Source organism: Alnus glutinosa, chromosome 13 (assembly GCF_958979055.1).
Source record: "Alnus glutinosa chromosome 13, dhAlnGlut1.1, whole genome shotgun sequence".
In the NCBI taxonomy this organism is placed as follows: Eukaryota; Viridiplantae; Streptophyta; class Magnoliopsida; order Fagales; family Betulaceae; genus Alnus; species Alnus glutinosa.
The window spans coordinates 4,241,521-4,256,483 of NC_084898.1; the positions used below are offsets into that span (position 1 = coordinate 4,241,521).

The following is a 14,963-nucleotide window of genomic DNA, read 5'->3' on the forward strand; positions in this document are numbered from 1 at the left end:
TGTTTTAGAGTAGTAAGCTAGGGAGCATTAGTCACTCCACACCTTTGGTAGAGTAAATGTTTTTCAATTATAGTTTAATCTTTACGTGGAGTAGATTAATGTAAAACTAGGTGCTTTATAACTATGTCTTAACGAAAGTATTTTCGTGTCGAGGTCGTCATAATGGTTGATGCCCATTACGCGCTCATATCAAGCATGTTAGGAAGGTCCATATAGACTTTAAGCATTTCATTGGTGGAGGATTGGATAAGATCAACACCCTAAGTTTTCTCTTAGTTTGTTTTCAATTTCCGCTTTCCTTCACCTTATTGTTGTAGCTTCAATTCTACAAATCTTGCTTTTATTTTTATCTTTAAGTTAAGTTAAATACGCTCTTTAGATATTCCATTACGCAAAACAACCAATAATCTCTGTGGTTCGATCACCCTTACTATAGTACAATCGATACGTACTATTGCGAGTGGTAAACTTATAAATTTAATATCCACATAGCCGCTTGGCGTGCTACCACTTTGCCCATCCAACCTTTCCCGATCATGTATGTCACCTCAAAAAATCTCTATACGGATTTAAGCAAGCCCCTCGAGCATGGTTCTCCCGCCTCAGCCAACGCCTCATTGAACTTGGATTTCATGGTTCTCGGGCGGACACCTCACTCTTCATCTATGGTCCAGGCGGCTCAACCATCTTCATTCTCATCTATGTCGATGACATCCTGGTCACCAGCCCCGATCCCACCCTTATTGCCCATCTGATCTCCAAGCTACAGGGTGACTTCCCAATTAAAGACCTTGGCTTTATAAACTTCTTCCTTGGCATGGAAGCTCTGCATACCCATAATGGCCTCTTCCTTTCTCAAAGACGATATATTTTGGACTTCCTCAAGAAATCAAATATGTTGTTTGCCAAAACCGTGACGTCTCCCATGTCATCCTCCCAAACTGTAGCGCCCCGGCTTTGTTCACCTAATAAACTCCTTGGGTGTTACACAAACACTGTCCAGATTTGATGGAGAGGCCTTTCATGATCCTTCACTCTACAGGAGTATTGTTGGCTCCCTACAATATCTCTCTCTCACTTGGCTTGACGTCTCCTTTGCTGTTAACAAGGTGTGCCAATTCCTACAACGTCCAACCATCCCTCACTGGACAGCAGTTAAAAGGATTCTCCGATACTTGAAGTACACTCTCTTCCATGGACTATTTTTCAGACGTCACTCTCCTACACAATTGCAAACACTACAGCCAAGCTCCAATGGCTTCAATCCCTTCTCAAGGAACTCGGTGTTTACTTACTTGCACCACCAACCCTATGGTGTGACAACCTTGGTGCCACCTACCTCACAGCTAACCTAATGTTCCATGCCCGCACCAAGCACATTGAGATAGACTTCCATTTTGTGCGTGACAAAGTAGCATCCAAAAACCTGGTGGTCCACTTCATTTCAACCAAAGATCAAAAGGTAGATATCTTCACTAAACCATTGGTATCAACTCGCTTCACTCTCCTGCGTGACAATCTCAGCATCATGGAAATTCCGCTTCAATTGAGGGGGCATATTAAGACACTTGCAAATATTCAGCAAGTTACCAAACCAAGTGCAGATTTCTAGCAAGCCAACACGCACACCTCTATCATTCACACTAGCCATGCACCAGCTCATGATGGATATCACACAAGGCAAGATTCCTCCTATCAAGGCATGCACAACGTGGACACATGCAAAGAAGGCAACACATGCAACAATCAAGGCACAACAGAGGCAAGCGGTTCTCCAAGGAAATCAATGAATGACACATAAGGAATGATAGATGTATTTTGTATTTAATACACCCACAATCCATGGGATTACATTGTAATAAGTCATAAGTGCGCTATGTATATATAGGTACATTACCTACTGTAATATCATTAAGAAAAATTAGATCAATACAATCACAGATTCTCTTGTTCTAATAGGCCCAAACCCATGAGTTTAAGCTTTTGGGTTGTGTAGTGTCTCAACAATGCTATGTAATGGGCTCACTAAGAAGGACTTCCCCAAGGTATCTCCCCAACACATGAGATACTAGTGAGTAATTATTGCGTATACACATGTGAGTGTAAAAATGAGTGAGTCCTATCGTTGGAAAAATATTTGTGAGTAGTTAATGTAACATAGTTGGGCCGGCCAAACTTGGGTTGAGTAGTGTACTAACTAACGTGCTAATGCTATATTATGATCTCACTGAAAGACTTCCAAGGTGTAGATATCATAATTGGTTAATATACTAACCCTTTCTTTACTTTAGCATTTATTTCAAACTTTTTTCTTCAGGATTGCAGTTGTTACAGGGGCCAACAAAGGGATAGGATTTGAAATATCTAAACAACTAGCTTCAAATGGGGTTAAGGTTATATTGACTGCTAGAGATGAGAAGAGGGGCAATGAAGCTATTGAAAAACTCAAGGCTGCTGGATACTCCCATGTGATTTTCCATCAACTTGATGTTGTGGACACGACTAGCATTTCTTCTTTTGCAAATTTCATTAAAACTCAGTTTGGGAAGCTTGACGTATTGGTACATAATCCAACTCTCTGCAAATTTCATCAAAACCCAGTTTGGGAAGCTTGACATATTAGAAGAAAAGGCATTGGTAGGATACTTTGATTTTAATGGAATACATCAATTTGTCAATTCAAAGACAAAAATCATTACAGGTATTTCCTTGCTACGTGTATCTTTTGATATGATATGTTCATATTATGAGACGCCTTTAAAGTTGATGTTTGGTTCATTGCGTGTAATCATGCCACTGCGATGATCATTTTTTTATAAAAAAAAAATTAGGTCGTCACACCAAATATCATCATGGAAGGTGACATGCTTCGAGTGGTAAATGGAATGAGATCTACGTGACGAAAATGGAGTAGATTTAGATAGTTAGCGGAAGACACACGCATGTACACATGGTAGTAGCTTCTAGATTGGTCACATTAATTTGCAGGGGCACAAATTTCGTAGTGCATGGACTATCAAAGATTATTGTTAAACAAATCTTAGATAAAGTTTGGATGAAAGACATTCCTAGTTGTATCTGTAATGTTGTTTTATTAGAGTAATTAGCTCTATTTTCTTGATTCATGAATGAGATCTATATATATTTATTTTTTATTTTTTATTTTTTAAAAAAAAAAAGAGTAATGCTAAATACTGCGTACATTTTTATCTCATAATTATCTCACAATAATACTATAGCGATTAATAATCAACAACTTGATCAATCCTTAATAAAGAGCGAGGAGCTGGTGGCACCTTTGTAGCTAGCCGTGAAGATAATGAATTGCCATGAGCAGCTCGGTAGCCTTTGGAATGCAGTGTTTTAATGGAGAATATATAAAAATCTGTGTGGAATCTTTATCTCAGTAATAAAAAGAGAACAGAAAAAAATAAAATAAAATAAAATTAGTATAGAACGTTCATAACAGAAGAGTTCCTTTGACCGAGTACAATGTCTTTTGAGTCCATCGTTTTAGGTATATATATATCAGTTCAATCTAGATGGAAATTTATATATATATATATATATATATATATATATATATATATATATTAGGAAAATGGTAGCTTGTGGTAGTAAAATGTGATTAATTACCACTTTTTTATTTGTCTTCGCTTACAAAAATTAATCATCAAGAACAGTTAGACCAAAATACGTCACTGCCTACGTAGAAATTGAAGATGTCACTGCCTACGTAGAAAACCCAGAGATGACCAGCTATAAATACCCCATAAGCTTACCTTAAACCATAAAGAGAAATGATCCTTACACTCATTTCTCACAACAGTCCCACAACAAGCTGACGTGGCTGGTAATATTTTATTATTTTTTTTGTTTTGTTTTGTTTTGTTTTTGTAAAAAAGTAATAAAATATTACAAGCCATGTCAGCTTGTTGTGGGGCTGTTGTGAGAAATGAGTGTAGGGATCATTTCTCAACCATAAAACAAAGAGCAAAACCATGACGAAGAGGTAATTTCAACTTTAACAACAATGTTTTAATATGAGCCCTTTCTTTGTACTTGCATTTATTTCAAACTTTTTTCTTCAGGATTGCAGTTGTTACGGGGGCCAACAAAGGGATAGGATTTGAAATATGTAAGCAGCTTGCTTCAAATGGGGTCAAGGTTATATTAACTGCTAGAGATGTGACGAGGGGCAATGAAGCTGTTGAAAAACTCAATGCTGCTGGATACTCCGATGTGATTTTTCATCAACTTGATGTTGGGGACAAGGCTAGCATTTCTTCTTTTGCAAATTTCATCAAAACCCAGTTTGGGAAGCTTGACATATTGGTACGTAATCCAACTCTCTGCTACTTGTAATCGGGTGTAATTAATTGTCTGTATTACAGGGATATCTACTGTCTCAGTACACCTACTTAAGTAGGTGCGAGACCCACCAACCCGTTCATATTAGCTGCCTGTATTACACGTCCTGATCGATGCTTGCTAGAATACTTATACAGATACATTTCTAATCACATACTCTATACTTTTGAATTAAGATGAAATTGGGTAATCGTTTTTAAATGAACATAAAGTTATTTGCTTGACCATCAGTTAGTTCCGTGACTTCCAAGGAAATTTCCAAAGTGGTTGAAGATGTATTAAAGTGAGAGTTCGACTCCTGAAATAGAAATTCTCAATTGATCCTATTATTATTAGTCACCTTATGTCCTGATGGAGTTGAATCAGTCTATGGTTCAATCGGATTTGAGAGAGTACCTGCATTTCCCACCATGTAGGCCTTTCCTGTGTGGCTCCCAGTGGATAGATGCTACTATGGTCATGCCAAGGTAGAATAACCATAGTTGGTCTCCCGGTCCTTCCTTTTTTGAATAGGGTAAAAAAAAAAAAAAAAAAAGAGACCAATTTCACTAGATGAAGTCTGGTTCTTATCCCCTCTTTTAGTACTTTGATATATTCAAATTGTTTTAAATTGTAGATAAACAATGCAGGGATTGCTGGTGCCATAATCAACGCCGAAGATCGAGAGGGCGTAAAACAAGGGTTTAATAAAGTAAGTTTGTCAATGTAATATAATCTCTACCACTGCCAGCATTTTAAATTGAGAGCATATAATTTAATGTTTTCTTTCCCACATTGTAGGAAAGAAAGTTTCGAATGAAAAAATAAAAAAAATAAAAAGGATTAAAATTTTTCGAATACGATTTATTAAATTGATATATGTCTTTAGAGCATGTAATTCTCGTATACATTTTCACATGCACTAAGAATAGAATAATTCTAGAAGTCACTCTTGTGTTCTTCTTGTGTCCCAAAAATGATGTGACTTTTAAAACCAACTTGATCAAAATTTAATAGTAATCAATTATAAGTTCAACGATGATTTTAAAAGCCACATCATTCTTAGACGGACACAAAAGTAACAAAAAAATGATTTCTAGCATTATTCCTAAGAATAGATGTCACATGCATACTTGGTTAATTTTATTAAAAATGCGTGCGATTCTCATATGCTCTAAGGACGAAAATCATTGTTAGTTTAAATTGGGTTGATCTGAAAGAAAATTTTGTCCAAAATAAAATAGTATCCAAATGTTTTTAAACATATATGCTACATCATTTACCATTGCATACAATGACGATACAGCTTACAAATGCAAATCCTGGATCCTTGGAGACAGTTTTTAAGCAAACTTCAGAAACTGCATCGGATTGTATAAGAATAAATTATTATGGGTCGAAGCACATGAGCAAAGAATTAGTTCCACTTCTTCAATTATCCAATTCAGCAAGAATAATAAATGTCTCCTCTTCCTTCGGACAGCTAAAGGTACAATATTATTATATCGTTAAATAATGCGTTTTTTAAAAATTGTTGTGCGTTTTCAAATCGTTGGCAAGGAGGTGCGTTTTTACGAACACAATATTTTAAAAGCTAACTACAATTTTTTAAAGGCCAAACCTTGATTTTACCAAATGCTTAACTACGTTTTCAAATTCCACATTTTAAAATTGCAAATCCAAACCGACTCTATAGATCAAAAAGTATGACACTTTTAGTTATGTCATAGATGCTAATAAATATGGAATTTTTTTCAGCATATCCCAAATGAGAATGCAAGGAAGGAGTTAGGAGATGTAGATGGTCTCACAGAAGAAAAAGTGGACAAGGTAGTCGAAGGGTTCTTAGAAGATGTCAAGGAGAATTTGATACAAGTCAAAGGCAGGGCTGCAAATTTTTCTGCTTACAATGTCTCCAAGGCAGCTCTGAATGCTTATGCAAGGATTCTTGCTAAGAAGTATCCCAACATTGCCATTAACTCAGTTTGTCCCGACTATGTCAAGACAGATCTTAATCACAACACTGGGGTCTTGACTGCTGAAGAATGTGCAAAAGGTCCTGTCATGCTAGCTTTGATGCCTGACGGTAGACCTTCCGGCCTATTCTTTGATCATAAGACAGAAGTCTCAACCTTTTAACTGATAACTAGTAAAATATATACGATGTAGTTGCTCATTTTCATGTCACATTTTGTTGTAATTTCTTCGGTTGTTGATATTGTTTTGCTTTTCACTTGCATTAAATAAAAGTTTTCTATGTTACCCGTTGAGAAAGGGATCAAGAAATTATTATTTTATATTCTATACTAGATTTTACCAGTGAATTGGAATCTTTTATAATTAGTTGCCCGAGTTGCACACAATTTAGACAGCCTCACAGAGAAGGGGCTGCTGGGCCCACTTGTCTTGGGCAGCCTAGTGTATGGATATGATTAATTGCCTAGGATAGGTGGGCCATACAGCTTCCTTTTCTTGGGGTTACCCAAAGCTAATTGCAAAATATTAAAGATTCTGATCCTTTTATATATTTATGGTGTATATGTTGTCACACCATTTAAAATTTTTAAATAGAATGGATCCGTGTAGACCACTAAATTCAACAAAATACAATTTAGAGTATGAAATTGTTCATTTTCATTTCACTTGAAAAGTCTCTCCTTGATTTTTAGTATTTGTATTTGTTAAGATGAGCACTCAAAGATGAAAACCATTAAATTATTTGACTCTGTGTGTTTATATATATATATATATATATAATGTGAATACTAAAAAATTATCCTATTATTGAACTAATCTTTTCCCTTGGCCTGTGTCGAACTTACTATCATGTTCAACTTAAGGGTGCTGAATGTCCTCCCTATTAAACCTAAAGAGTCAAGCACACTACCCTGCTCAACTAGTGCTCAATTGATTAACCTTATACAGCCGGTCTTAAAGAACGTAACACCCCGCACAACCTCTTAGGCTCCGTTGATTAACCTCAGGCAGCTTGGGCTTGTCAAGCGTAACAATCCGTTTTAACCTTAGGCATCAAAGCTTAACCCCATTCAAATTGGGCATGTTAAGCGTATCATTCCTGCTCAATTTTGGGCTTCGAATATATAATCCCTATTCAAAATGAGTTCATTGAGCGTATAACCCCGCTCAACAAGAGTATGTGTTGGGTTAACTTTCGTCCAAGAAAACTTATACTTTTCTTACTCGATCATAAAATTGTTCTTTGAAACTTGCTTTTAAAACATACTTTGTAATACTTATAATTTTCGTAAAAACTTCATTTGAAAATTGTTTTCCCAATACTAATATCACTCACTTTGTAAAAATACACTTGAGATACTTAAATTACGTAAGATGTGAGCTCATAACCACAGATAAAACTCTGTCAGTGTTTCAAATTGAGTCCATTATCCAGAAATTTTAAGTAGTTGCAAGATAAAGTAGTATATTAAGTGGAAAGGTAGACCCTAATTTAATATAGAGTTCATTGTAGAAAAGGAATTTTCATAAAATCAAAAAGTAAAATAGTCTTCAAATGATTTAAACATATATGCTACGTACATCATTAACCAAGGCATGCCATGATAAAGATTGCATGTGCAAATGTTGGATCCTTGAAGAAATTTTTGAAGCAAAATTATGAAACTGCAGCAAATTGTCTAAGAACAAATTATTATATGGGATCAAGCTAGTGAGCAATGAACTTATTCCACTTCTTCAATTATCCAATTCAGATAGAATAATAAATGTCTCCTCCTCCTTGGGACAGCTAAAGGTACAATATTATTAATCGAAAAGTAGCCTCATTTAGTTATGTCACAGACACCTACCATTGGAAAAGGCAAGATTCGTCCACAATCACAAGGTTAATCAAATCATGCCTTGTGACATTTCAAAACACTTGGGAACTTTATGGTCATTTTCTGATAATATAAAGTGCATCATAGGGTCTCTTTGTGTTTGTGATTTAAAAACGCGATTTTTAAAAACATAGTTATGTGTTTGGTATAATCACAGCTTGGCATTTCAAATCATGTGTTTTTTTAAAAATGCACCATTTACCTATGATTTGAAAATACAAATTTTTCTATATTTCAAATTGCAATTTTTTAAAACGCACTCTCAAATGAAATATTTTCTGCAATTTGGTGTAAAATCACACTTTTAGTTTTTGAAATCGCAATACCAAACATACTCTTAGTTGCAAGAACCGTCATCTGTGGGCTGTGATTTGTGCTTTGACAATTGCAATGAAGATGCACTACATTTTTGGTGCTAGAAATTGTTTGGACCAACTTGTAAAGATTTAAATTTTCAAAAGTCTGTTTGTGTTCCAAGTTATTTCAAATGAGAATGGCAGGAAGGAGCTAGGAAATGCAGATGGCCTGTGACGTACCACATCGCCTGGGAATGAGGATGTGCTTATATGTATAAATGCACCCTTTATGACACAACGCATTTTAAAGCCGTGATGGTCATGAACTTGTCAAAACTCTGCAGTTAAGCATGCTTCTGTGAGAGCAATCCCAGGATGGGTGACCTCCTGGGAAGTCTGGTTTGAGGAGCCAAAAGCGGACAATATTATGTCATTGGGGGTAGGTTATTACAAATGGTATCAGAGTCATTGCCCAACATGAGATGGTGGGAGCGTGCACAAGCCCAAGAGGGTCACCAGCGGGGATGCTGGGTCCCAAGAGGGGGTGATTGTGATGTCCCATATCGCCTAGGAATGAGGATGTGCTTATATGTATAAATGCACCCTCTATGACACAACGCGTTTTAAAGCCATGATGGTCAGGAACTTATCAGAACTCCGCAGTTAAGCGTGTTTCTGCGAGAGCAATCCCAAGATGGGTGACCTCGTGGAAAGTCTTGTTTGGGGAGCCAAAAGCGGACAATATTGTGTCATTGGGGGTGGGTCGTTACATGGCCTCACAGAAGAGAAAGTGGACAAGGTGGTAGAAGGGTTCTCAGAAGATGTGAAGTAGAATTTGATAGAAGACAAGGGGTGGTCTACAGTTTTTTCTGCTTATATTGTCTCAAAGGCAGCTTTGAATGCTTACACAAGGGTTCTGGCTAAGAAATATCCCAACTGTTAGATTATATTATATGTTATATGTACCTTGTCCCACATGGGTTATTAGTGTGTCTCCCTGTATTTACTAGCCTATATATATAGGCCCCTCATGTACATTATTACGTGTGATTCAATATACAACTTAAGTCTCAACACCAACATTGCCATTAACTCAGTTAATCCTCACTATACCACTCACTAGACGGTGCTTGCATCCTGGTTCACGCACCAACGTGCCGCCACCTGCTACACATGTATCTCACGTGCCAAGCTTCCTTTGCTGTGCCATGTAATCAACCTTCACACGTCAACCCTAGTACCACATCATCAGATGTGCCATGATAGCATTGATAGTTGACCGTTGACTTCGACCACTGTAGCAATTGACCAGATGTTTCATACTTATTTTCTCATTTTGATTTCATATTTTCGGTCTATTTCTGCTTTTGACCTCTCCAGATGGCACACAAACGATATTCTTACTCATATTTATGTTGTATCAGATGGCACCAATTACATTGTTTGGTCCCAATCTATGCGGAGTTTTCTCAAAGGCCACAAGCTCTGGCTTTATGTGACTGGGGATATCCCCAAGCCTACTAAAGCCACTGCCAAATCTAATGATGTTTTCCTCACTCATCTCATTGATTGGGATAGCAAACATCATCAGATTTTTACGTGGTTTCATAGAACCACCATTCCTTCTATTGCGGCACTATTTGGCAGTTTTGATGATGCTCAGGGTGCTTGGGATATGCTTGCTTCTCGCTACTCCTCTGTTGATGGCTCTCGAAAGTACCAGCTTATTCTTGATCTCTATCGTATGAAGCAAGACACAGACCAAAATATCACTGATTTTTTTGCTTGCATGCAATTCGTATGGGACCAACTTGCTCTTCTGATCCTGCTTGGAAGGATCTTGCTAATGCCCAAATGTATACTGAACGCAGGGATCAACATCGTCTTTATCAATTTGTGATGGCTCTACGTGATGATTTTAAGCCTGTTCGTGGGTAACCTTTGCATCGCACTCCTCTTCCCACTTTGGGCCAAGCTATCAATGAGCTTGTTCGAGAGGAGACTAGATTGTCTACTTCGCGCTCTCAGCACACTTCGCATACTCATCCAGTATTAGCTGCTCGCTTCCCCGGTGCTTCATCTTCTAAGATCGAGCACTCTGACGGGTCAGGTCATGGCCCTCCTTCCAAGCATCGCTATTGTCACTTTTGTCGCCTCCCTGGGCATACTATTGATAGATGTTGGCGTAAGGCCAAATCCTCTACATCTGCAGCAGCTGTTACCACTACTGAGAGTACTCCTTCTTCGGCTGCTCCCTCTGGCGAGTCTTCCGAATCTACTCTCACCTTATCTCCAGCTGACTTTGAGGCAATCATCAACTAAGTCCTCGCTCGTTCTGGTAATGGATCTTCCTCTGTCCTCTCCATTTTGCCAGGTAAATCTTCCTCTTGGCTTTTTGATTTTGCCTACTGCAATCACATGACGCCCTATGCCTCCTCATTTACCACCTTTGCCCCTCCACCACATACATCATTAATTCACATAGCTGATGACTCTTCTATGACTGTTCAAACCATAGGAACTATCAATACACATTCCCTCTATGTTCCTGATGTTTTTCATGTGCCTAAACTGTCCTTTAACCTTCTATTTGTTGGGCAATTGTGTGAATTGGGTTATAGACTTGTGTTTGACTTTTCTGGTGTGTGTGTGTGTGTGTGCAGGATTCTCAAATGGGCAAGACACTTAGGACCGAGTCTAGAGTTGGGCGACTGTTTGAGCTTTTTTCATCCTTACACCTTTCCATCTCTAGGATCTTTGTTGCTGTCTCTTCATCGCCACCATCTCTGGCTCTTTGGCATTCGCGTCTTGGTCATGCATCTATGCATCAAAATTAATAATTAGGTTTAGTGCCCAATAATTCTTTTGATTGTATTTATTGACAGCTTGGGAAACATCCAGCTTTGCCTTTTAATAATAGTAAGTCTATTGTTTTTGCTTCTTTTGATTTAATTAATTTTGATGTTTGGGGGCCTTCCCCTGTTCCTATTATAAGTGGCTCACATCATTTTGTGATTTTTGTTGATTATTATTCACGTTACACATTGGTATTTTTAATGAAATCACGTTCTGAATTATTAGATATAATATCGCAATTTTGCGAAAATGGTTGAGAACCAGTTTTCAAAACGCATTAAAGCATTTTGTTCTGATAATGCCTAAGAATATACTCAAAATGCTTTTCAAAACATTTTAAAACACTATGCCACTGCTTCTCACTTGTCTTGTTCGGGCACCTCTCAGCAAAATGGGAGAGCTGAATGTAAACTTAGGCACAATCTAGACACTGTCCGTCTCTTCTCCTTTCCTCTTTGGTTCCTACTCCTTTTTGGGGTGAAGCCACTCTCACGGCTGTCTACACCATCGATAGGTTGCCTACACCTATTCTTGCGAATTGCACCCCTCACAACTGTTGTTTGACACTTCCCCCACTTACCATCAACTTCATGCCTTTGGTTCTGCCTGTTTTGTGTTACTCCAACCTCATGAACGCACCAAACTCAAGCCTCATTCTCAGTTGTGTTGCTTTCTTGGGTATGGGGTGGAACAAAAGAGTTATCGGTGTTATGATCCTGTGTCACACCGTCTTCGCATCTCCCATCATGTGGTCTTCTAGGAACATAAGTTATTTCACGAAGTAGAGAAATTTTGCATGCCTTCTTTCCCACCATTTACCACACTTCTAGAGACGCCTCTCTCTCCTTCTACCACTGGTGATATTTTTTTCCAACCTTTCCTCACTTGAGCCGCACTCATTAGATGCTCACGATGCCACTCTGCTCGAGTCCCCAAATTCTGGTCAATCCGAGACTCCTGCTCATGCTTCCCCACTTGAACTTTGCTGATCCACTCAGGTAAAGTCTCTTCCATCTCATCTCCAGAACTTTCATTGCTTTCATGCCTTAGCTGTCTTACATGAACTCACTCCTATCGTGAGGCTTCCTCTAACCCTCTTTGGCAGGATGCAATAAAAGAGGAACTTAATGTTTTACACAAGAATCATACATGGAATCTGTTTGACTTGCCTCCAAGGAAGTTTGTTGTGGCCAGAGGTTTTACTCAAGAGTATGGTGTGGATTATAAGGAGACCTTTACTACTGTTGCTCGCCTCTCTTCTGTGCATGCTCTATTGGCAGTTGCAGCCTCTCGACATTGGGCACTTTCTCAAATGGATGTCAAAAATGCCTTCCTTAATAACGATCTTCGTGAGGAAGTCTACATGCAGCCACCTCTTGGACTCTCATCTCCTCCAAACAAGGTATGTCGTCTCCGCTAAGCTCTCTATGGCCTCAAGCAAGCTCCTCGGGCATGGTTTGCTAAATTTAGTGCCACTGTCTCTTGTCTTGGCTACTCTATCAGCTCCTATGACTCCGCCTTATTTATTCATCGCATAGATCGAGGTCTAATTCTTCTTTTGCTATATGTTGAAGACATGATTATCACTAGAGATGATTCCACTGGTATTATGGAGCTCAAGCAGTTTTCTCAGTCAGCATTTTGAGATGAAGGATCTTAGCACTCTCAGCTATTTTCTTGGTCTTGAGATTTCTTCTTTTTCTGATGGTTACTACTTGACACAGGCCAAGTATATCTCTGAATTGCTTTCACGAGCCAATCTCACAGACTGCAAGACCGTTAACACGCCGACTGTGCTCAATGTTCGTCTTAATCTCCATGATGGTGAGCCTTTTAGTGATTTCACTCTCTATCGGCATTTGGTTGTTAGCCTTGTCTATCTCACTATTACTAGGCTTGATATTTCATATGCTGTGCATCAGGTGATTTAGTTCATGGCTGCTCCCTGCTCTACTCACTTTTCTGTCGTCCTTCGCATCCTTCGCTACCTCAAGAGGACATTATTTCATGGGCTCCATTTCTCCTCTCAGTCCCCTCTTCAGTTACATGCTTATACCGATGCAAATCGGGCCAGTGATCCTATTGACCGTCGCTCCACCACTGGTTATGGTTTCCTACTTAGCACCTCTCTTATATCTTAGCGCAGTAAGAAACAATCTGTTGTTGCTCAATCTAGCACAGAGGCAGAATATCGTGCTCTAGCTAACACCGCCTCGGAGCTTCTTTGGTTGCAATGACTTCTACAAGATATGGGTGTCTCTCTTTCCTTAGCTACTTCTGTCTACTGTGACAACAGAAGTGCTATTCAAATTACCCATAATGATGTTTTTCATGAATGGACCAAACATATTGAGTTTGATTGTCACTTTGTCCGTCATCATCTCCTTCAGGGTTCTCTACAACTTCATTCTGTTACGTCTCATGATCAACTAGCGGACCTCTTCATCAAGTCTCATCCTCCAAGGCGGTTCTGCGATCTTGTGTCCAACCTCAAGATGGTCTCTTACACTCCACCTTGAGCTTGAGGGGGGCTGTTAGATTATATTAAATGTCATATGTACCTTGTCCCACATGGGTTATTAATGTGTCTCCCTATATTTACTAGCCTATATATATAGGCCCCTCATGTACAGTATTACGTGTGATTCAATATACAAGTTAAGTCTCAACACCAACATTGCCATTAACTCAGTTAATCCTGGCTATAGCCTATATCAATATAGAAATGAATGGAAACACTAGGGTCTTGACTGTTGAAGAAAGAGCTAAAGGCCCTGTCATGCTAGCTTTGATGCCTGAAGGTGGACCTTCCGGCCTCTTCTTTGATGAGACGGAAGTTTCAAGCTTTTAACTCAAAATTAATGCAATACAAATATACAATGCAGTTGCTCATTGTGTATGTCAAACATTTTGTAGAAATTTCCTTACTTCTTGTAGTACTTGGCTTATTTTTTAGTTGCATTAAATAAAAGCTTCCTTATGTTATATGTTGTGAAAGGTCCTCTTAGCTTTGACTGTTTGTAAATTTGTACTTTTTACATCAGATTCCTTTTTCTTATTATTAGGCACTTAGGGGTGGAAATGTGGATAGATAATAACTGTCCGCATCCGCACATATCCGTAATTCATTATGCACTATTCCAATATACGGATGCAGATAGAATAAATACTATCCACATTTGCGGATTAGGATAGCGGCTTTAGGGTATGCAGGTGTGGTTTATAACTGCATCGGCATAACCTTTATATATAATATATATTAAACCAATCAAAACTTGCCACGTGGTCATATGGCTCATTAAAAAAACTGGAAAAATAAAATAAAATAAAAAATAAAGGGTATAAAAACCGATTACCCTGTTAATAACCGAATAACTGGCGATTGATAATAACTGTAACCGCAACCGGTTGTACACCCCAACTAAAGGTCTTAAACTTACCAAATAAAAAACGACGTCATTTTAGTGAATTTAATTAATTAATTATATATATATAAAGGGAATGGAGATGCGGTTATTAACCGCATCTGCATTGCCTAAAACCTCTCTCCTCATCCGCATATGCAGATATTGGTTTTGCTATCCGCATGGACGGATAACGGTTA

At 38.3% G+C, this 14,963-nt stretch overlaps 2 protein-coding genes across 2 annotated transcripts; both read left to right on the forward strand.

The window, feature by feature from the left end:
* Positions 1 to 1,649: 1,649 nt before the first annotated feature.
* LOC133854613 (salutaridine reductase-like) lies at positions 1,650 to 2,615 on the forward strand. Its single transcript, XM_062290850.1, has 2 exons — positions 1,650 to 1,762; positions 2,318 to 2,615. Exons 1-2 carry the CDS (start codon positions 1,650 to 1,652, stop codon positions 2,613 to 2,615), a joined length of 411 nt encoding a protein of 136 aa, XP_062146834.1.
* Positions 2,616 to 3,909: 1,294 nt separating this feature from the next.
* On the forward strand, positions 3,910 to 6,539 carry LOC133853661 ((+)-neomenthol dehydrogenase-like). Its single transcript, XM_062289659.1, has 5 exons — positions 3,910 to 4,012; positions 4,092 to 4,335; positions 4,988 to 5,062; positions 5,657 to 5,839; positions 6,109 to 6,539. Exons 1-5 carry the CDS (start codon positions 4,002 to 4,004, stop codon positions 6,487 to 6,489), a joined length of 894 nt encoding a protein of 297 aa, XP_062145643.1. The 5' UTR covers positions 3,910 to 4,001; the 3' UTR covers positions 6,490 to 6,539.
* The last annotated feature ends 8,424 nt before the right edge of the window (positions 6,540 to 14,963 follow it).